Source organism: Dermochelys coriacea, chromosome 8, assembly GCF_009764565.3.
Source record: "Dermochelys coriacea isolate rDerCor1 chromosome 8, rDerCor1.pri.v4, whole genome shotgun sequence".
Lineage (NCBI taxonomy): Eukaryota > Metazoa > Chordata > Testudines > Dermochelyidae > Dermochelys > Dermochelys coriacea.
The window spans coordinates 107,996,145-108,020,575 of NC_050075.1; the positions used below are offsets into that span (position 1 = coordinate 107,996,145).

The 24,431-nt window shown below is 45.6% G+C and overlaps 1 protein-coding gene across 22 annotated transcripts in view; it reads right to left on the minus strand.

Moving 5' to 3' along the window:
• PTPRF (protein tyrosine phosphatase receptor type F) overlaps positions 1-24,431 on the minus strand; it is a 617,705-nt gene that overhangs the window by 129,061 nt on the left and 464,213 nt on the right. For 11 of the 22 annotated variants that reach the window (XM_038412822.2, XM_043520352.1, XM_043520366.1 and 8 more), the window contains 2 exons: positions 14,550-14,738; positions 1,148-1,165 (listed from right to left, as the gene is read on the minus strand). In XM_038412822.2, coding sequence (XP_038268750.1) covers positions 1,148-1,165; positions 14,550-14,738 — 207 coding nt within the window. The remainder of the gene's footprint in view (positions 1-1,147; positions 1,166-14,549; positions 14,739-24,431) is intronic. The other 11 variants (XM_043520354.1, XM_043520368.1, XM_043520361.1 and 8 more) reach the window with 1 other exon arrangement.

Below are 24,431 nucleotides of genomic sequence, written 5' to 3' on the forward strand. Positions count from 1 at the left end.
TTTCAATCTTTTTCCCTGAACCAGGTTTGCTACACAGGCAACTTGATGCAAATACACATGAAACAGCAATCCTCATTGGCTCTAAAATCACTTTACAGGAGCTGAAAACATTAATCCACAGCAACAGAACCAGTTCCAAAGAGTCAAATTATTAACTTCCAGCAGTGATTCAGTGGCGGGTGGGGAGGAGAAAAGGAGCAGCATTGGACAAATGAGATTGTATCGATTTGGAGGGGCAATAATTCTATCCAGAAATATAGGAGTCAGTCAACAGTGGTAACAGAAATCACAAGAGAACTCAAAGGGTCTTACCATGTAACACAGATTAACAAACTAAAGTTAATATAAAGGGACAACTGTGAGTATTAGGCTAGAAAAACAACACTCCAATTGGTAAGTCATTACTGGTGCATACAGGCTGTGAAAAACTAGCCAAAGTCTGCGCATAATGGGCTGTCAAACTGCAGGTGGGTTTAAGTAATGAAGGCTTAAAGCAGCCAGATCTGTTTCAGATTCATTTGCTCAGAACAAATCTCTATGCTACAATTCAGTGCCAACTGGCTCCAGTGGGATGGGGCAGGCTTTTGGGTCTCCTCAGGAGTGGCTGATTCCTCACTCTCATGACAGTACTTGAAAGGCAAACACATAGCTCTCAAACCAAGGGGCTGCTTATCTCACAGCCAGATTTGCCTGAACTCTCTAGAATTTACCTTCATCTGATTAGATTTTCATGCCTGACAGCAGCAGAGTGACAAAAGCTTTGATTGTTCTCTTGTGAAAATGTTACACTTGTTATTAAACTTACACCACAGTGACTGATCAAAACTCCCATGCTGTACGGAAGTTCAGAGAGTTTGTGAAGCCGCAGGAGGAGCCGGCCCCTCTGGGGCACACAGGAGAAGCGTTTCCAGTTTTCAAACTTTCCGCTGAATAACCCCCTTTCAACAGTGCAACACGGCAATGGATGACTCTGCAAGGAGTCACACTAAAAATAAACCAAAATCAACACGCTAGTGGGAGAGTGCAGATGAGCAAGAGCACTGGCAAAGTTAGGGCTGAGAGAAAAAGCTGGAGATGAGAAACACTGGTGGAGAAGGAGCAGGGCAGACAGGAAATGAAGTGATGTGACACAGTTCAGCATTCTTACCTCTGATTGGTGTACCACCTGGTGAGGTAATTTGAATGCAAATAAGATTAGAGAGAAGCGTTAGTACAAAGAGGAAAGGAAGAAAATTATAACTAAAAAGCAGAAAGTTTTTAAAGCTAGAATTTGTATTAGCGCGACAGGAATAAATAAAAAGAAACTGAAAATCAGAGTGACACTCTTAGGTTAGTAAAGCTCATTGCTCCCAGGAGTGCAGCATCCACCTGGTGTTTCCCATTCTGCTCCTAGCTGCCCACTGCGCTGCAGAGGAGGTGCTAGTGACTGGCCTGCTCACTTGCATTCATTACTATTCAAGCAGTTGAGATGGAAGAGACATTGGAAAGATGGTACGGTGCCCTTCGTTCAGTAGCAAGGGGTGAGGTAGTGGAGCCTGAGTGGCGTGTGACCCTGAGTGTGCTGGGAGGGTCGCGGTGCTAAGCACATGGTCGCTGGCGTGGGGCACATTCTGGCTTTCAGGTTAGAATGACCAGTGGGACAAAATCTGCTGATTTAAAGAAATGAAATTAAGGAGAGAGGAGAGCAAAGCCAGCCTCCATGAGAGCCCATTTGTACAAACCCAGTATTAAGTTTCCTCTGGCATGGAGATTAGTGTCATGTAGAACTAACTTTATATAGAAAATACTTTCAAACAAAACTACAAAGACTTTCTACTAATCCCAGTGATGAAACAATGGCACACCAGCCACACCTCCCTCATTTCTGCTGAATTTGGACAGTAGCTAGAGGAAAGAATCCTTACCCTCTTTATAAGGGAGCTTGTGGCACCTTAGAGACTAACAAATTTATTAGAGCATAAGCTTTCGTGAGCTACAGCTCACTTCATCGGATGCATTTGGTGGAAAAAACAGAGGAGAGATTTATATACACACACAGAGAACATGAAACAATGGGTTTATCATATACACTGTAAGGAGAGTGATCACTTAAGATAAGCCATCACCAGCAGCAGGGGGGGGAAGGAGGAAAACCTTTCATGGTGACAAGCAGGTAGGCTAATTCCAGCAGTTAACAAGAATATCAGAGGATCAGTGGGGGGTGGGGTGGGGGGGAGAAATACCATGGGGAAATAGTTTTACTTTGTGTAATGACTCATCCATTCCCAGTCTCTATTCAAGCCTAAGTTAATTGTATCCAGTTTGCAAATTAATTCCAATTCAGCAGTCTCTCGTTGGAGTCTGTTTTTGAAGCTTTTTTGTTGAAGGATAGCCACTCTTAGGTCTGTGATCGAGTGACCAGAGAGATTGAAGTGTTCTCCAACTGGTTTTTGAATGTTATAATTCTTGACGTCTGATTTGTGTCCATTCATTCTTTTACGTAGAGACTGTCCAGTTTGGCCAATGTACATGGCAGAGGGGCATTGCTGGCACATGATGGCATATATCACATTGGTAGATGCGCAGGTGAACGAGCCTCTGATAGTGTGGCTGATGTGATTAGGCCCTATGATGGTATCCCCTGAATAGATATGTGGACAGAGTTGGCAACGGGCTTTGTTGCAAGGATAGGTTCCTGGGTTAGTGGTTCTGTTGTGTGGTGTGTGCTTGCTGGTGAGTATTTGCTTCAGATTGGGGGGCTGTCTGTAAGCAAGGACTGGCCTGTCTCCCAAGATCTGTGAGAGTGATGGGTCGTCCTTCAGGATGGGTTGTAGATCCTTGATGATGCGTTGGAGAGGTTTTAGTTGGGGGCTGAAGGTGATGGCTAGTGGCGTTCTGATATTTTCTTTGTTGGGCCTGTCCTGTAGTAGGTGACTTCTGGGTACTCTTCTGGCTCTGTCAATCTGTTTCTTCACTTCAGCAGGTGGGTATTGTAGTTGTAGGAATGCATGATAGAGATCTTGTAGGTATTTGTCCCTGTCTGAGGGGTTGGAGCAATGCGGTTATATCGTAGCGCTTGGCTGTAGACAATGGATCGAGTGGTATGATCTGGATGAAAGCTAGAGGCATGTAGGTAGGAATAGCGGTCAGTAGGTTTCCGATATAGGGTGGTGTTTATGTGACCATCGCTTATTAGCACCGTAGTGTCCAGGAAGTGGATCTCTTGTGTGGACTGGTCCAGGTCGAGGTTGATGGTGGGATGGAAATTGTTGAAATCATGGTGGAATTCCTCAAGAGCTTCTTTTCCATGGGTCCAGATGATGAAGATGTCATCAATGTAGCGCAAGTAGAGTAGGGGCATTAGGGGACGAGAGCTGAGGAAGCGTTGTTCTAAGTCAGCCATAAAAATGTTGGCATACTGTGGGGCCATGCGGGTACCCATCGCAGTGCCACTGATTTGAAGGTATACATTGTCACCAAATGTGAAATAGTTATGGGTGAGGACAAAGTCACAAAGTTCAGCCACCAGGTTAGCCGTGACAGTATCGGGGATACTGTTCCTGACGGCTTGTAGTCCATCTTTGTGTGGAGTGTTGGTGTAGAGGCTTCTACATCCATAGTGGCTAGGATGGTGTTTTTAGGAAGATCACCAATGGACTGTAGTTTCCTCAGGAAGTCAGTGGTGTCTCGAAGATAGCTGGGAGTGCTGGTAACGAAGGTCCTGAGGAGGGAGTCTACATAGCCAGACAATCCTGCTGTCAGGGTGCCAATGCCTGAGATGATGGGGCGTCCAGGATTTCCAGGTTTATGGATCTTGGGTAGCAGATAGAATACCCCAGGTCGGGGTTCTAGGGGTGTGTCTGTGCGGATTTGTTCTTGTGCTTTTACCGAAAGGACTGAAGGTAAAAAATCCATTACAATCTACATACCACACAGACTATGCTGACAGCTTGTGCCACACACTCTCAAAGAAACTGCGGAACCACCTGATTAACATCATCTACAGCAAACAGGGAAAGATTAAGAATGAGCTCTCAAAACTGGATACTCTCATAAAGAACCAACCTTCCACACAAACTTCCTTGTGGCTGGACTTTACAAAAACTAGACAAGCCATTTACAAAACACACTTTGCTTCTCTACAAAAGAAAAAGGACACTAAGCTATCTAAACTACTATATGCCACAAGGGGCCACAACAATGGTTCCCGTAACCCACCCAGCAATATTGTTAATCTATCCAACTATACTCTTAACCCAGAAGAAGAATCTGTCCTATCTCGGGGCCTCTCCTTTTGCCCCTCCACCCCCACGAACATGATACAGTTCTGTGATGACCTAGAATCCTATTTTCGACGTCTCAGACTCAAGGAATATTTCCAACACACCTCTGACCAACATATTAACCCACAGAGACCTTCCTGCCAACACTACAAAAAGAAGGATTCTGGGTGGACTCCTCCTGAAGGTCGAAACAGCAGCCTGGATTTCTACATAGACTGCTTCCGCCGACGTGCACGAGCTGAAATTGTGGAAAAGCAGCATCGCTTACCCCATAACCTCAGCCGTGCAGAACACAATGCCATCCACAGCCTCAGAAACTAACTCTGACATCATAATCAAAAAGGCTGACAAAGGAGGTGCTGTCGTCATCATGAATAGGTCAGAGTATGAACAAGAGGCTACTAGGCAGCTCTCCAACACCACTTTCTACAAGCCATTACCCTCTGATCCCACTGAGAGTTACCAAAAGAAACTACAGCATTTGCTCAAGAAACTCCCTGAAAAAGCACAAGAACAAATCCGCACAGACACACCCCTAGAACTCCAACCTGGGGTATTCTATCAGCTACCCAAGATCCATAAACCTGGAAATCCTGGACGCCCCATCATCTCAGGCATTGGCACCCTGACAGCAGGATTGTCTGGCTATGTAGACTCCCTCCTCAGGACCTTCGTTACCAGCACTCCCAGCTATCTTCGAGACACCACTGACTTCCTGAGGAAACTACAGTCCATTGGTGATCTTCCTAAAAACACCATCCTGGCCACTATGGATGTAGAAGCCTCTATATCAACACTCTGCACAAAGATGGGCTACAAGCCGTCAGGAACAGTATCCCCGATAATGTCACGGCTAACCTGGTGGCTGAACTTTGTGACTTTGTCCTCACCCATAACTATTTCACATTTGGGGACAATGTATACCTTCAAATCAGCGGCACTGCTGTGGGCACCCGCATGGCCCCACAGTATGACAACATTTTTATGGCTGACTTAGAACAACGCTTCCTCAGCTCTCGTCCCCTAATGCCCCTACTCTACTTGCGCTACATTGATGACATCTTCATCATCTGGACCCATGGAAAAGAAGCTCTTGAGGAATTCCACCATGATTTCAACAATTTCCATCCCACCATCAACCTCAGCCTGGACCAGTCCACACAAGAGATCCACTTCCTGGACACTACGGTGCTAATAAGCGATGGTCACATAAACACCACCCTATATCGGAAACCTACTGACCGCTATTCCTACCTACATGCCTCTAGCTTTCATCCAGATCATACCACTCGATCCATTGTCTACAGCCAAGCGCTACGATATAACCGCATTGCTCCAACCCCTCAGACAGGAACAAATACCTACAAGATCTCTATCATGCATTCCTACAACTACAATACCCACCTGCTGAAGTGAAGAAACAGATTGACAGAGCCAGAAGAGTACCCAGAAGTCACCTACTACAGGACAGGCCCAACAAAGAAAACAACAGAACGCCACTAGCCATCACCTTCAGCCCCCAACTAAAACCTCTCCAACGCATCATCAAGGATCTACAACCCATCCTGAAGGACGACCCATCACTCTCACAGATCTTGGGAGACAGAGCAGTCCTTGCTTACAGACAGCCCCCCAATCTGAAGCAAATACTCACCAGCAAGCACACACCACACAACAGAACCACTAACCCAGGAACCTATCCTTGCAACAAAGCCCGTTGCCAACTCTGTCCACATATCTATTCAGGGGATACCATCATAGGGCCTAATCACATCAGCCACACTATCAGAGGCTCGTTCACCTGCGCATCTACCAATGTGATATATGCCATCATGTGCCAGCAATGCCCCTCTGACATGTACATTGGCCAAACTGGACAGTCTCTACGTAAAAGAATGAATGGACACAAATCAGACGTCAAGAATTATAACATTCAAAAACCAGTTGGAGAACACTTCAATCTCTCTGGTCACTCGGTCACAGACCTAAGAGTGGCTATCCTTCAACAAAAAAGCTTCAAAAACAGACTCCAACGAGAGACTGCTGAATTGGAATTAATTTGCAAACTGGATACAATTAACTTAGGCTTGAATAGAGACTGGGAATGGATGAGTCATTACACAAAGTAAAACTATTTCCCCATGGTATTTCTCCTTCCCACCCCACCCCCCACTGTTCCTCTGATATTCTTGTTAACTGCTGGAATTAGCCTACCTTGCTTGTCACCATGAAAGGTTTTCCTCCTTTCCCCCCCCTGCTGTTGGTGGTGGCTTATCTTAAGTGATCACTCTCCTTACAGTGTGTATGATAAACCCATTGTTTCATGTTCTCTGTGTGTGTGTATATAAATCTCTCCTCTGTTTTTTCCACCAAATGCATCCGATGAAGTGAGCTGTAGCTCACGAAAGCTTATGCTCTAATAAATTTGTTAGTCTCTAAGGTGCCACAAGTACTCCTTTTCTTTTTGCGAATACAGACTAACACGGTTGCTACTCTGAAACCTATAAGGGAGCTGAAGATCATTTTTACATGAGGTAATGCAGTGCATCTTATAAGGAGGGCTTTTTGGTAATGAGGTTGACTTGATGCAACAGTCAGCAAAAGTTTGTATTATCATTGGGTTTAAGATTAGCATGTGGAGCATCAACCAGTTATTGCCTTGAGTTTATTATGTGGTTAATAAACAATACATAGATTCAAGTGTGTGGACATCCAGGTAGGCAAATTGGCAGTGAACTCCTCTAATCCCCAGTTTTGTCCCCTTGGTCTTATTTTGCACATATGAAGGCTGTTAGTACAAGGGAAAGATTCATGCATATCTAATCTGTAGGCAGTTCATGGTAGGTGTTGGTTTTATGCAGATTTGTAAGATCTGAATACCAAGCACTTACCAAAGAAAACTGAGGAATTTAAACAGACAGAAAAACAGGGTTAAACAGGACACAGAGTGTCAAATCATGTTCAGTGTATTGATTAATAAATACCAGTATGCATACACGAGTGCTGTGTATCTCAGATTTACAGCTCCCCATTCCATTATCCACAACAATGCTCACCCAATGGGAAACAAAGAAAGACACTCAAAGAGTTTCTGTAAATACAAAGAAGGCAGATTTTAAGCATGTTTAACTTGCCTCTTAAAAAGTAATTAAAATATTTACACTTATTATCTCTCTCTCCTAACTACTGTCTCTTTAGGCAGAAGCCTTGTTCAAATCAGAAATAGCAATTCTGACTGCTCATTTTAGCATTCTCCTCAGCCAAGATGACATTACTCCATTTTATTTACTTTATGGCTGGTTATATTATTTGATGTTTTTGTCCACAGATGAGTGAAGCATCAGGGAAGATCTTGCTGTTGCTGAAGTTGTGGGTAATCTCTCCTTTGCCATAGTAAATCTGCTGCCTATTTATATATCTTGGTAACTACTGCTACCCTTGACAGAACAGTGATAGCCAGAGATACGTGCACAGCACTGATGCTGCACAGACAGGGAGCAGAGGGTTATTTCTCGTTGCCCAGATGGAAAGTTTGGTAAGTGCTCAGCTTTCTCTGAAGCCGCTGGTTTTCTCTGCCTATTCCACCCCCTGTAAAAAGCTCAGCACAGATGGTCACTCCCCACACAGGCATGAAAACGACACAGAGAACACATCCCTGGAGCAGAACTTAGGAATTCCTTCCATGCTCTTGGCCGGCTGAAGTGGGGTTTATAGTTTTACGTTAACACCACGGAGATTTGAAGCCAGTCGTTAACTCTACCCACCATTGTAGCTAGGCCCTTTTCTCTAATACACTATTGTCTACCCAGAGCTCCAGGAGCAAGTGCACACTTGAAAGATTCCCTCAAGCTAAGTGCGACGGGCTCATCTTCTCCCTGCACTACAGCTCAATCCCTCTGGTCTAGCAGCCTAAGCCATCTCTTACAGAGGCTCACAGTGCAGAGGAACAATATTCATTCAGGGGCCTAGTCAACCTGCCAGGCTTGGGACATTTTCATTCTCCACTCAGAGTAACACTAATGTGGGGATGTTTGTGGAAAACATGGCATTCGAGGAGCTCCTATAACACTTTCCTGTGGGATGCTCAGTGTGACAGAAAGAACACAAAAAGAAAAGGAGTACTTGTGGCACCTTAGAGACTAACAAATTTATTAGAGCATAAGCTTTCGTGAGCTACAACTCACTTCATCAGATGCATCCGATGAAGTGAGCTGTAGCTCACGAAAGCTTATGCTCTAATAAATTTGTTAGTCTGTAAGGTGCCACAAGTACTCCTTTTCTTTTTGCGAATACAGATTAACACGGCTGCTACTCTGAAACCTCATTATGAAAGAACACAGGCAATGAGTCCTCAAAAATCACAGGACAAGACTGATTCCCCCTCATACCCCAAAAGGGCTTAATTACAGAACAGATCATGAAGCTGGCAGCATGACAAACACTTGGACAGATTAATAACTGAGCCCAGCTTGTGTCCTGTGATGGCTAGACAGGCTTATGACAAAGGACATCCCAGGTACAAGCTTTCAGCCTAGTCCTTTGTGTGCACTCAAGGGCTGAAGTGCTCATCATAAGTGAGAGAACTTAACAGTTCACAACCTCAATAACTGGCACTAAATTAGCCTGGGCCCTCTCCCTCGCTGGAGGTGCAGGTTGATGCACATTGGCAGAAGAGTATGTAGGGGAAGCTGGCACTGCCACTGTCTGTGATGGACCTGTTCTCTAGATAAGTGTAAACATCAGTCTCTGTGGCCTTGCCTGACCCATAATTCCCCACTGGTGCAGCTGCAGTGATGATGGAAGCATTAGTGCGGACAGGACTTGAGTATTTTTTACTGGTGGGACTGATAGCTCCACCAGAGCAGGTCTAGAAACACCAGCGGCTGTGTGGCCCTAGCCTTTTCCACTGGTGGAGAGTGAGTGGCTGATTTCTGTTGGACACAGACTTGCCTTAAGGCTGTCAATCCAGTACCTCTTCACAGACGCATAGTTAACCCCCCTGATTCCAGTTTCCGAGTATCTCACACTGAACGTAGCAGGGAGCTGGGTTTAGTAATACCCCCATCCCAGAAAGCTCAGTTCAGATGCTATCAGCTAGTTTCGAATGAAGCCCTATTTAAGGCAAGCCATTGTTAGGAATGTGACAAGAGAGAGGGTTACTTACCTTGCACAGTAACTGTGGTCCTTCAGAGCTTTACCGGTGTGGACCCCCTTATTGGTGTGTGCATGCACTGACAGCCACATGGACAAACATTCAAAGAATGACAAATTCTTACTCTGTACTCTGTAGTTCATCTCTCTAAACGTTTTGTCTGGGCCATCTGACAGCTCACACCCTTCACATGGGGAACTGTATCCTTTTGGACCGTGCTATTATGTAGTTATTCTTTTCAGCCAGATGCCCATATGTTTTCTGGATTTACAACCTGATCTTGACAGGAGGCAAGAGTCTCCTGCCAGACTCTGGGCATCTTCCACACTCGATGAAATAAACAATTTTAATGTTCTTGGATTCGGTAAGCTGTTTGGGACAGGGACTATCTCCTTCTGTGCGTCCATGCAGTGCCCAACGCAAAAGAGCCCCAAGCCTGACTGGGGCTTTTGGGCACTACTGTAATGTAAGCAGGAGGAGCAGAAGGTGCTCAGCTTCTTGCAGGATCACTTTCTCAGATGGCTGAGCACACCAGTGGTCTGACAATAGCAATAGCCTCTAGACTGTCAATCACAAATAACAGATCTGAAGAGTAGGCATCTAAGTGAAGCAGCATAACTGGAGAGAACATGTTTGCTAACAACTCAGAGTACGTAACTACCCAGGGATAATCTTGGTAAGCAGCCACACACACGGCCACCATGAAATGAGGTATCAAACTTGCACTAAGAATGATTGGGGGTCTTCTGCAGAGCCATGTTTCATGACTTGAATATCAAATTAGCTGCCTGTTAGCAATCGCCAGGTCCAGGACACAGTTCTAGTCACTATAAATTAAAATACATCATGAACAGGATGACTCTTGTTAAACAAAGTTGTTTAACAGATGCAGAATTTTTGCCATCACAAAACAGTGTTATTGAAACATTTCCTCTTCTAACCTCAGTGGGGGCGGGGGCAGAAAGACTTTGTTTGTCTAACCTGTTTTAAAGAGCAGGTTAGACAAACACCTGTCAGGGATGTTCTAGATAATACTTAGTCCTGCCTCAGTGCCGGGGACTGGACTAAAGGACGTATTGAGTTCCCTTCCAGTCCGACACACATGATTCTTTGTTAGCATTCAGGATAAATGGAACATCTGGTTCCAACATTGCTTTCTTACAATTTTTTTTTAAATTTTATCAGACAATTTTCTCATGAGCAAGGCAGAAACGCTTCCTTGAATATGAATCCTGAACCCATGTGTTGGAAGTGACCAACAGGTTGAAAGGTCTGAATACCATAAACTTTGCAAGAGGGTCCTTCAGAGAGCTGTACTGAATTAAAGGTTCTCTGCTCAAGACCCTAAAATTGAAAGTGAGCTCCTGAGCATCAGTAGAAACGCTTAGACCTGGTCTACATTGGGAAAATTGTCTCCAAATCACTAACTAGTTTGAAAACAAATTCCCCTAAATCTATTTTAAAACCAGTTGGAGCCATAATGTAGACTAGACTCCTGGTTGCCAGAACCTGTTTTAAAATCACTTAGTATACTACATCTCCAGCTGTTTTAAAATCAGTTTAGCAGAGCCAGTTTTAAAATGAAAAGGAGTACTTGTGGCACCTTAGAGACTAACAAATTTATTAGAGCATAAGCTTTTTATTATGCTCTAATAAATTTAATAAATTTGTTAGTCTCTAAGGTGCCACAAGTACTCCTTTTCTTTTTGCGAATACAGACTAACACGGCTGCTACTCTGAAACCAGTTTTAAAATGGTTATCAGTCAGGGTAAATTTCTCCAGTGCAGACTAGGCCTTATATCCTGCGACCTTTGTCGATGATTATGAGGCACTGACGGGAAGTTGTACTTCCAGGACAGAATCACTTGGGTCTTTCTGAATAATTGGTTTGTGGCAAAGCCTACTTACCACAAGAGGAAAGAAATACTGGTAAATTTAGTACCGGAAATGTTTAATACAGACAGGTAGGATCAGAGTCCCTTGTCTTGATCCTGGATGGTCTATCTGACAAGCTAGAGAAGATCTTGTACCTACTGCTGTGGTGAACTTTGTAGAAGAACTGTGTGTATGTGGAATAGCCCCACCCCAATTTGCAATAATACACAAGACTTGACATTAAGGAACAGAAAGATTTTGTTCCTGGGTGAGGATACATTCCTTTTATAAAAAGAAACTAAAGAGCCAGCTAACTATAAGAAAGTTTACTAAAAAAGGCATATACGCATGTATATAAATAACAGACAAGTGGCAGGAATGAAACCCAGGACATACATGAATAGGAGTTTTCCTTCTGACAAAGACTCCAGCTGGTAGAGTTATGAACTAAGACTGCCTAAGGCTACAACTGGTCTCCTCGCAATGCACATGCTCTCCAGGATCCCTGTCAGAGGAAGACTAGACCTCTAAAAAGTGCTGGGCAGAGCCCATCTTGAGTATACATGGTCTGACTGCACATTATTTCAAAGCTTCTGTCTGAAGCCCCCTAGAGCGCTGCTAGCCCATGTAAATCGGAGTGTCAAAGGAGAGCACCTTTCCTAACTATCTGACTTATTATCTATCTAGCTGTTCATACTGTACCAGGAGCCTGAAGAAATAAAGGGGAAAAAACTCTCTCTCACAAGGGAGAATTTAGATTTCTAAAGCGGCTTTGGCATTTTCAGACTGACATTCAATATGTCTGAGGTAGAACTCTGGCCCTTTTGGAAAACAATATATAGCAAACAACTGTGTGTTGGGTGAAGATTTTGTTAGGAAATCACGTATATGAAATGGCTAGACTTTACTCTTTATATGCAACTATTTTAACTACATTCCATCGGTCTGGGTCTTATTAGTTTTAATTAAATGAAATGAAATGAGTTTGCGCTCAGACCGAGACAGTCTGTGCTGACACCAGGCTGGCTGGGAGATACTGTTGTATCAGATGATTTTGCTCTAAATGGAGCTGACACTCCTTTTTTGTAGGAAGATGAATACTTCATAATGAAATGCTTGTTTACATTTATTTTCCTCTGAAAAACAACTTTCCTTCATTATCAAATTCTGCTGGAGTCTCTAATAGCAGCTGGTGGATTGGATCAGGGACTGCCTGATCTATTACACTGGTACAAACAGGAAAACTGCAGAGGGGAAGTTTTCCATATTCCAAACCAAGTTCTAGCTCAAATTGAACTTACAGGAATGACCACAAGCTGGCAGCTGCTAAATTCTGACCCAGGAGAAACCAGAGCCTCATGGTGTAAATTACTTGATTCCCACTTTTGTTAGGAGGTGGGAGAATCTTCATCCTAACATTGGCTTTGCATCCTCCTTCCCCACCCCTAAAAACAAAACCCTCACCCACATTTGGAAGTCTGCTGTGCTGAAACTACACTAAAGTTGAATCAATTTCCGTCACAGGACTGAGGATGTGTGTTGCTCATTGATTTCTAAAAGGTTCCCTTGATACCTCCCTTGTTAATTATAGTCTCTTCAACAAGCAGTCAAATTCTAGAGTTTGAATCCCCAGTTAAATTCAATTGAGACGTGTCTTGAGAACAGGAAAAAGGAAACAAAACTTGGACACTATGGCAGGGCTTATTGTTTTTACACTCTAGCTGTCTCTCCAAGCTCGCCCAGCAGACAGGAGATGGACAAGTGCCCAAAAAGAGGATGCAGAGAACAAGTGCATCAGAGCTGGCTCTCTTATTTACAGTTTTACCGGCGGATGCTGATTTAGTCAGTGATGAAAAACAAAATATCCATAGCACTTTCCTAGTGCTGCTTACCTAATGCCTCCAGGAATAATTAACGAGTGTGATATTTTCTTTCAGCACAAACATATCAAGATTAAACCAGGTTTGTTGGGGAGAAAAACGAAAGGTCACTGTGAAATTTCCTAAGCTGGAAATGTATTAGTGTAATTAGTGCTCACTAGCATATCTAGGTGAAACCAGAATGCTGGGCTAAGTTCTAATGTAGGACAGAGGTTGCTAATTACCCACTCTCCCCGTTAAAGGCTGTTCCATGCTAGCACAAGAGACAGAGTACCACAGACAGGTTGCACAAGGAGGACACACATTAAATGTCCATGTTATAAGGAGAGAATATAGGAATGCCCTGGCATCTCTGGACAAGGCAAATTATGCCTTTTGGGTGCCAGTAGATACCACAGCCAGGCAACACAGGCTGCATTATCTTATTTCTAGTCAGGAGGCACCCATATCAACTCCCTTCTGCGCTTTCAACTAAATACCATAGGATTCCTTACTTCCAGCCCTGTGGTGTAATGCTGCTATGCATTGTTAAACAGCTGCTGTGTTTCACCCCCGATGTGGCTGTATTTGAGCAATAGATTAAGCAATCCTTTTATGTAGTTTAATTTTGTAAAGGGCTTTGAGATCCTGCAGGATGGAAAGACATGACAGAAATGCAAGAGAGCATTATTAAAAGGCCCAAGTGCATTTCCATCCATTGGAGCAGACTAGTTTGTGCCAGAGCGTTTGAGAGAAGTCTGCAGCATGTATTGCACATTCTTGTATTTAACTCGTTAAATAAGAGATAAGAAAGTGCACCCTGGTAACCATGTTTCTGTTCTTGAAATCTACAGACCAGTCATTTATTTGCTACTTGGCTTATTGGTTTTTCTTTATCCTTGTTCTGCCAAATGTGGAGACTGGTGAAGACAAGAGAAAAAAGGGTGTTGTCTTGACGGCTCTGGGCCATGACGTAGCAGGGCCTTGACATCCTGTGTGCTGTATTCTCTATTCTGTTCTAGAGAGGTTCTTACACTGCGCTCATCACTGTAGGATCTGAGCACCCGCTGAGCTGTGGGGAAGTGTCTGACCTCGCCCTGAATCTGAGGCAGTCTCATTATGAGCTAGCCTCCTCAGCCAACACTCTGACTGACAGAGATATCTTTGTGATGTTCCCAAAGGCATGTCCGTGCTAATCTCTCTCTCTAGCAGGCCATGATATCCTGCCAGAGGAAACTGGTCCCCAAAGGTTGGTTTTCATATCACAATGGGGACAAAGTTAACATCTGGGTTTAGGTGCATAGCTGCACTTCAGAGTAATATGCAAAAAGCTATATTGGCAACAGGCTGGGAGGGAAGAACAAAGGAGAAGGAAAGCCTTACTTGCTTTGCAGCCTTACCTGAACGGAGCTGCTTGATGCGCCCATTGCTAGTTCCTGTATCCACAGGAAGGAAGTCCTTGAACCAAGAGATTTCAGGATCGGGGTTGCCACTGGCAGCGCAGAGCATTGTGGCTGTGCGGGCCTTTTCTACCACCTTCAGCTGCGGGCCCATGTCAATGGTTGGAAAGCCAGATGGGAGGTGATCTTCTGCAATAGGAAACAACACACACCAGACTGATGAGTTACAGGTTGCATAGTAATAGGATCCAGTGCCATGCTGCAGCATCTGTGCCTCTGCTGGAGAGCATCAGCCTAACTCCCCCACTGTGGTTATGTCCACACTACGGCTGACGGCAGCACAGAGGTGTGAGTATTCCACCCCCTGAGCACCAGGTGTTACACCGACATAAGCGCTCGTGTGCACAGTGCTATATTGGCGGGGGAGCTTCTCCCGCTCGTGGAGGTGGGTTTTTTATGCCAATGGGAGAGCTCTTTCCTGTCGGCACAGAGCATCTTCCCCAGACGTGCGGCAGTGGCTGTATGTATAAACATGGCCTGAGAAACTTGTAAAACACCCAAAGTGCTCTAGACTCTATAATGAGCACTCATTTCAGCAACAGGGGCAGCTGCTAAATTGAACTCTGTTTGAATCAATTGCCTTGGGACATGCCCATGATTTTCACCGATATGTAAGCTCAATCTATTGTTGTTAATAAACTCTAAGAGCAGGTGTTTGTCTTTATGCAAGAAGAGAGAGGTGTTCTGGATGCTACACAGACATGCAGCAAACCACCAGGTCAAATAGGCCAAGGCACCTTACAAACAAACAAACATACTAAAGAATACAAATTGTCAAGAGAGCATGAGTCTTCCCAACAGAAAGATCCATTACAAATCTTTCCCTGCCCCCAAAAACTGGTGTTAAAGAGGTTATTAGAAACAAACAAATGTAAACTTTACATCTAACCACAAAGAACAATGCCAGGCTGTGCATTAGGAAGCTCCTGATGGACGTCCTAGGCAGCTGAAAGCATCAGAGGTGTGCAAGAGATGACTAATGCACACACTGGTGTGGCTTACTGCTATATTATAAATGAAAGCATCACAATATTGAACTGTGAAAAGCACAGATATGATAGCTTGGAAAGGAAAGGCCAATTCCGTGTGCTGCTGTCGTACGTTCACAGGTAGGCTTGGCTGAATATGTTAAGTAGCCTGTGCTGAAAAACGGAGGAAGCTCCAAAACAGCCATTCAGCAAAGTAGTGCAGGACAGAGCTCATTTACTCACTTCTGTGGCAAGATGTACTCTACTCTACTAAGCCTGAATGGCAATAAAAAAGGACACACTTCCAAGCAAAGAGAGAACCAGGAGAACATTAAGGATCCTTAAAAGCACTAAAAATTCAATTATTTTCAGCAGGCCCCTATTTTCTCTAGTTTGAGAGCAGAGCTTAAGCAAACCCTCTCCTTGCCTGCTAATCTGCCCCTTCCACTCACTGGAACATTTCAAACCTACCAGGCCCTACGGTTCCCCCAAAGTCCAACAAGATTGTGACCCCACCATACCTCGATTTTTACATTCCTTTCCCTGGGATCCTACCGTCCCCATATTTTACCTACCCTCAGAGAAGCACTAACGAGAAGATACTTTGGTTGTGTCTTTTATTTTAAAGTTCCACATTTGCAGCACAAACTAGGAACATTTGGTGACTAATCTTAAACATCCTTTCCTAAGATCTCAGGAGAATCCCCAAGACACTTCCCACTTGTTTGTGCATCAAGATTCTACAGCACAAGGCAACATCTGCTGTAAACAAAACAATGCACTAGAGCGTTGCTTCTGTGTTTGGATGTGAGGGGCAGCCAGGGTTTTCTAAAAGGAAAAAGCTACTGTGGCTTATTAAGAGCATAAGCCATATTTTGTCTCCCAGTCTGGTCTCCCTAGAAACCTCCCCCATACCAGCAAACATAGGGTTTTTTGAAAGGTACCACTGAAAACTAGCTCCTTTTTTTATTTGCACTCCATTGATTTTCAAAGACAAAAGGCATACAAAGCTTAAATAGAAAGACACCAGAGCCAGCATTCAATAACAAGCAACAGCAGCATTGACACAACAAAAACACATATTGCGCCTTAGTTCACAGGAGATACACCACAGTATAGAGTGGCATAGACTAAACTGTGAAGGGAGATACACAAACAGTGGTAAACAATTAAATTCATTCGGTGCACAGCCAGGTGTCCTTAAAGCCCAGCACCTTGCTATCTGCGATGTGAAAGCAGATGTTCAGTCTGGGGAGGCTGAAACCCCAAAGTGCTTTTTAATTTAATACCACACTGAATATTTACAGTCTTTGCTGGTTTGCTTAAGAGTTTACACAGAACACGTGAAGCAAAGTATCAAGTAATTAACTTGATCCAAATCATGCATGGAGATTTAGGCATTAAACTATCACTAAGGCTGAAAGTTTGTCACGGAAGTCACAGATTCCATGACTTTCCGTGACCGCTGTGACTTCTGCAGTGGCTGGTGTGCCTGGCCTGGGGACAGCGCAGGCAGCCCTCTGCGCCAGTCGCACCGGCAGCTGCTGGGGCAGTCTCGGGCCATGCCTCCGCCTAGGAGCTGAGTGAGGGGGATATTGCCACTTCTGGGGAGCCCCCCAGAGCCCACCTCTCCCCATCCCGTGCCCCAACCCACAGCCAAACTCTGCTGCTGCTGGGGTGGAAGAGTTGCAGAGCCAGGTAGGGAGACTGTCGGCTCCACCAATCCTCTCTCCCCCCGCATCATCAACTGCTGTGCACCGCTGCCCACCCGCCCCATCTCCAGCACCAACGGGGGGACCTGGGCCATTGCCGTTCCCGTCCAACACCAGTGGGGGTCCTGGGCCACACCCCCCACCAGCACCTGGGCTGTCTCCCCATGCACCCATGGCGCCCCAGGGCAACCGCTCCCCGCCCCCAAACATTTAGTCAGTAGGTATATAGTAGAAGTTATGGACAGGTCACAGGCCGTGAATTTTTGTTTACTGCCCCTGACCTGTCTGTGACTTTTACTTTTATACCCATGACTAAAATGTAGCCTTAACTATCACCAAATCAAAAACAAGCATTTGTGTAAGAGATTCCCTTGTTATCTACAATGATCCTGGCCCATAGGCACATCAGACAAAGGAATCTTCCACACAAGTTCAATATTGATTCCAGTTGCTGGAGTCAGATCTACACGTGGGGCACTGACCTGTGTATCTTTGGTGCATGGCTAAATCAAAGACGAGGAAAGGATTTTGTGTTGAAGCACAGACACATGTTAGGTTCCACCCTTAACTTCATGGAGTACAAGAGAGACCAATCTAGGACCATGCTATAGGAGTGAGAGACGGTGATCTGGGAGAGAGGGAAATGCAGGAGGCCCTCCCATCCCCACTAGCAGTTTAAAAATACTGCTCTTGGAGTCTAAAGAGCCCCACAGCATCGCGCTCTTAGCATCCACCACACAACAATACAGGATCCAGGGATCGCGCTTTCTGCCCGTTGGAGGGAACGCTGGACATTCCAATGCCCGCAGGAAGGCACACCCCTCACCACCACAAGCTTTTCCAGGACTGGGACGGGAGCGTACTGGAAAAGTCCCCAGGGCTGCGAGTTCTACACAAAGTGCACTCACGCTCTCAATGCCATGTACACAACTGGAGAGAGACAAGGCTTCCAGGACACTCACAATAACGGTCAGTATCAACAAGGTGATGAGTCCAAACCCACATGGGATTAGCCTGGTCCTTGTCAATCAGATGCAGAGATGGTGTAAGTGTATATATGCGCAGGAGCATGTCTTCAGGGAGCCAAAATCCCAAACCCGAGCTGAGTGGTAAAATGCCCAGGGATATCTAAGGATAGGCCTTTCCTGGAGCTCTTTCAGGAGAATGCAGTACCTCCTGCACACCTCCATTTATTGGTGGGATTGTGGTAGCCCCCAAAGGGCCACACTGCATGGGACTTGAATACAAGGGGCAGGTGACAGCTTCTGCAGGGGTGGCGGATGGTCTTAGGGCTTCAGCAGCACATATCAACCTCCCAGAGGGTGAGTGAGGTATTCTGGCCTCTCTCATAGCCTCAGAGCCTGTCAGATGCTCTGCCAGGTCCGTTTTCTAGCCACATGCTATCCCCTCCCTTACACGTCGACAGGAGCTGCTGCTGGGTGAATCTGGGTGGCATAGCAGGGCAGAGCACTAGCACTGACTCAAGCTTACCCACTAAACAACACACAGCGAAAGCTGGGCTCTTTCCTCCCTGCTGACTGTACCACAATAGTGAGGGGGATTTTTAAATACCCCCTGCTCAAAGCTCTATAAGCAGAGATAGTAGCTCACAGCTGCTCCCGCCTTGGGGGACCATCTAATCTAGGTTTAATTACTAAACTCAGCCATAGCTGGGCTCCTTTTAACTCTCACTATCTGCACTGACCATTCTGAGGGCTTGTCTACATATGCAGTTACTCCGGAATAGCTGTTGCTCTTTAAATTCACACCTTACTTTAATCCGAATTAATCTTCAAGTGTGGACAAGTCCTAAAGTGCTCTCCTTTCCTTGGGATTCAGATATTTTAAAACAGAGAAGGTGGGAGCTATGGGGCAAGTTGCCACCAGGCTGGTAGCCCGCATCAGCGCCACAGCAAGCCTAGCCCTGGCACCACTGCCCTTTTTAACACACTTGGCAGCTAAAGCATGACCTAACTTTCACCTCCCATTCCACGAGGAACAGCAGGAAGAAGGGAGGGAGAATCAAAGCCAGGTGGTTTCCCAATTAAGAGGCAAAACTTCAACCAGCATCGGAACAAGCCAAGCTCTTGCTGACAACAGGAATTCCAGCCCCTAGGAGAGAACGGGGATTGCCATGCTTGCATGCAGAGGGTTAGGCAGCATGCCCTGGGGATGGCTGCAGGCTCACTTTGGGCAGCTCCCCTTTCTGAGGTTCAGCTACTGAAACGTCGCCCCTCTTCTGGAACCCTCTTTCCCCACATATTGTACTTCCTCTTTCGGGGGGAAAGGCTTCCCCTTTTCCCCAAGCAGGTGCAACAAAGAGGGATCTTGCCCCTTGCTCCTACCCTTTGTCCAAAGCAGCTGTTCTGCCCTTTCTTCTCAGCACCTGCCATCACTGTGCTTGATCACCAGCTTGGGCGACAATACTTTTCTAGAGGATACTGGCACCGGACACATGCCCCCTTCTCCCATCTGCTGCACTGCTCCAAGCACTAGCTGGAGTGAAGGCATGGGACATGTAGTCAATCCCAAACTTCAGTCTTACAGGACCACAGGGATCAGCTCCCAAGTGCAGCTGTAAACACATGGATAACAGCCACTTACATGGAAGGACAGCAGGAGTCCCTGGTGAATACAGCAGTTGGCAGGAGAATCCTGAGGAGTCGGCCTGGTGAGCTCTCCAGGGTCAACCCTATCTATCACAGAGAACAGACACTTTGGGGCCTGCTCTCTTGTTGGATGGGATTTATATGCCTAAGACCCAACGATATTACTGGCCGTCCTTAGATGCATGCATATCTGTTAGGGAGAAGAAATACCCTATGATGTGGTGAGAGCCGTTTATTGCTATGAGCCTGGTCACAGTACATGCAGGTTGTAAAGCCACGAGTCCGCTTTGCAGGTCATCACAAACAGGCATCAATAAAACCTTTACTTCACAACAGTTGGGAGTTTGGGTCAACGTATTTCTTAGAAAGACTAGTTTAGACGAAATGATAGGGAAAACTGTAAACATTTTTATGGGCACTATTCTTCATATCCCTCAGCCTGTAAAGTCAGGCCCCCTTAGTGCCATAAGTCCAATTGCTCAGACTGCAGAGGGAGAGCAAAAATGATGCCCAATATATTTTGAAAATAACAAAAAATTGTCTAAAGTACCTTTTCTATATGTTCCATTATAACTGTAAGGTTAAATCTCGCACAATCCATCAAAAGCTTTATACCACTGGAAAGGCATGTTCTCAGCTCATTCCCGTGAGATACTGGACCATAAACCTGTCACTGAGCTAGAAATAGCCTATGTAGCCACTGGTTTGCTAGAGTGCCCCTCATCCTAGTCTCTTTCAGTCCAATGTAACTCTTAGGGGCTCAGTAAGAACGAGTAACATCCAAAGCTGCTTTGTGCTTTCACATCTGGCAGCTGTTTGAAGTTGCTCAGAGGTCTGGAAAGCTAGACACAGGCTTGGTGGAAATGGAATTACGGGCCGAATGCAGGTGGAGTGAGGGCTGTGATGCATTTTTGACTCCCTGCATATCAGCACCACACAGAGAGGGCGGTACATACGCAGAATGTGTCCATTCAGTGAATGGGCCAGAGCTCTCTCCAAGCTGAAATAATTTATTCTTAAAAAGAAAAAAAAAGAAAAAAGAAAAGGAGTACTTGTTAAATTTTTTTAAATTTAAATTTGTTAGTCTCTAAGGTGCCACAAGTACTCCTTTTCTTTTTGAGAATACAGACTAACACGGCTGCTACTCTGAAACCTGTGATTATGCAAGGCACTGAATTTAGCCGTATAGAGTGGAAATCTGTCAACTTCACGATTTTTTAAAAATTTGTTAGTCTCTAAGGTGCCACAAGTACTCCTTTTCTTTTTGAGAATACAGACTAACACGGCTGCTACTCTGAAACCTGTGTTTATTCTTAAAGGGATCCTGAGACGAGGCCTGGACTATCCTGGGTACGTCACTCTGTTTTCTCGTGGCGTCTCAGAGACATGCAGAAGGGTATGTTAGGAGTGAGCACGCTCTACTGATGAACCTTTACAATAGTTCTATATTTGATAGATGCTCAGGGTTACTTCATACGTTTCACAAGCCTCCTAACTGCCCTCCGAGGCATTGAAATGCAGTAGCAAACGAAAAATATCAGCGACAGTAAGATGGTCATTTACAAAGCCGTGAGTGGCAGGCAATATTAACTAATGGAAGCAGTAGAGTAACAAGGGCCCAATGCACTAATCCACTCCTGTGCCTCTGCTTGCTGAACAAACAGCCCCCACCCTTCTGGCACAGGCTACACAGAGCTGCTGCTCAATTAACGCAAGACAATCAAAAGCAACCAAGCAATTTCGGGGCCCAGCAGAGGGGCATCATTTTCTGTGACAAGAAGCAGCACTGAGGTGGGTGTGTTCAGGCTGAACAAATCTACACCAAAAGCTTGTTATTAATAGCTTTGAGAAGAGAGTCTTCCTTAATGAGCTTGTATTTTCACAGATGACCATGTCAACGCACAACAGAGAAATGCAATTTAAAGCCAAACTCTCTGAAAGCTCCCATTGCCTGCGTTAAAGCCTGTGTGGGGAGTGGCTGGGAGGAAGGAGAGTGACCAGTGCCAAGTCTCATGCGACTCTAGGAGCATCCCAAAGCACTGGCACAATCTTGCTACCTGCCTGAGGAAAAGGTGGTGCAGGGAAACTAACGTACTTTAAAGACAACAATTAATGACCGGGATGGCAAGTGTAAACAGCTTCACACAGGTTATGCAATTGCAAACCAATCTAGTCATCAGTGACAAACCCACCGATGTCCTGTGGTCTCACTCCGAAAATGACATGCTGAGACTGCTCTTTAAAAGCTTCATTTTAACCGAAAACCCCAAACCTGAACCAAGCCCTTGAGAGATCTTCTCGGAGAGAAGCACATGAAATGCCAGGCAACAGCTGAAAGTAAATAAAGCAGTTGGTGCCTCTTCAAAAGACCACACCACAGCCGCGAAACGTTCATAAAAGAGAGAGTCCGAGCCATGTGAAGCAAAGGTGGAGGAAATTTAAGGAAAATCCAAGGGAATATGAGACTGGCCACATGGCAAAAGAAAATAATCTCCTAGGAAGAGCCCAGCCTTAGATGTGCTGTGGGTGGGATCTCACATGGTTCTCTCACTCGGCTAGAGATTATGATTTAATGAAACAGCAAATAAAAAGAGCAGTCCTTAAAGTGCCAGGAAAGGAAGCTGCTATTAACCTTGCCCTGTAATTACTGGGTGTCAATTATCTCAATTTACAAGCCACCAATACTTTCTCACCAACACAGCTGGACATTCCTGCCAGGGACTGTTTATCAAAGGGGTGAGCAAACTTTTTGGCCCAAGGGCCACATCTGGGTATAGCACTTGTATGGCGGGCCAAGAACGCTCACAAAATTGGGGGTGGCATGCGGGAGGGGGTGAGGGCTCTGGCATGGGGCCAGAAATGCAGGGTGCAGGCTGGGGCAGTGGGCTGCGGGCTCCGGCTGGAGGTCTGGGCTCTGGAGTGGGGCTGGGGATGAGGGGTTTGGGGTGTAGGAGAGCACTCTGGGCTGGGACCGAGGGGTTCGGAGAGCGGGAGGAGGATCAGGGCTGGGGCAGGGGGGCTGGGGTGCAGGCTCAGGGGTTCAGGCTCCAGGCAGCACTTACCTCAAGCAGCTCCCGGAAGCAACAGCATGTTCCCCACTCCAGCTCCTACGCGGAGGTGCGGCCAGGTGGCTCTGCTGTTTGCTGCCCCTAAGCGTAGGAGCTGAAGGGGAGACATGTCGCTGCCTCTGGGAACTGTGCGGAGCAGCCCCCTGACCCTGCTCCCTGGCTGGAGTGGGGCAACCCTCAGACCTGCTCCCCAGCAGGAGCTTGAGGGCTGGATTAAAACAGCTGGTGGGCTGGATCCGGCCCACGGGCCATAGTTTGCCCACCCCTGGTTTATCATAAAAGGAAGCAACACCTGCCCTACAGCGAAGCAGGAGCACTAGTGGATGAACATAGTAAGTAGGAACACCTCCATTCTAACCCCAGTTCTGTCACAGTTTCAATGTGAGACCTTCAGCAAGTGAAATCATCATTTTGTGCCTCAGTTTCCCCAACTGCATAATGGCTGCCTAGAAAACAGGGGTGCTGTAAGGGTTAATGTTGGCATAGCACTCTCCAAAGGCAACACACTACATACATGCTATGAAATATTACTAAGCCAAAGAGGAAGTTCCCCAATCCAAACAAACTGGGATAGACCAGAGTATGCTAGCCTTGACAACTGACAACCTGGCCTCCATGCAGTTCCTCTTTCCCCATCACCCATGGAAATCTCCTTGAGTTTCTAACACCCTGCACCAGATGAAGAGAGAGGGCCAGAAACTCGCGCACTGATGGCAGAAAACAAAGGCTGAAACAGACAGGTTGAAGTATAAAGAATTGCTCCAAGACTATGCTGAGGCTATATTACAAGCCAGGAGAACTTTCCTATCAGCCTCAATTGAAGTTGCCAAATCTCACCCCAAGGAGCCATCCAAGGTAGTAAACTACTTAATCAATGCTGGAAAGATCACATGCATTCAGGAATCCTCTCAAACAGCCTAGATCCGCTCTGCCTATACACACCAGCATTCCCATAGTTCACCGCACTCACTTGTCAAAAGGAGTCTTTATGCAAGACTTGTGAATCCAACCCAGGCCCTTCCTGACTCGTGAAAGAATCATGCAATTGGTGCCATTCCTGACTGAAATCGCCAGAGCAGGAATCTTCCCTTCCTCCTTCAAACATACTATCATACAACTGACACTAAAGAAACTTACCATCGATACATCTGTTCTAGCCATCTATTGCCCAGCATCAAACCCCCATTCCTGAGCAAGTCCCCAGAGAACTAGACTCAGTACAAACTGGATTAAGGTCAGGACATGAGGTAGAATCAGTTTTAGTGCTATTGATGGAAGATCTCCTTGTGTCAAGGACAGACAACCATTCTCAACCTCCTGCACTACCTCCAAGATGGAGCAGTACTTGGATGAGATCTGCTCGTGGATGAAGAACAGCTGACACTGACCGTGAGCAAAACAGAGATGGTGCTTGTGGGCAGAGGAAAGTATTTTGAAGAATTTGCAACCATGGTGCAGTTTCCTT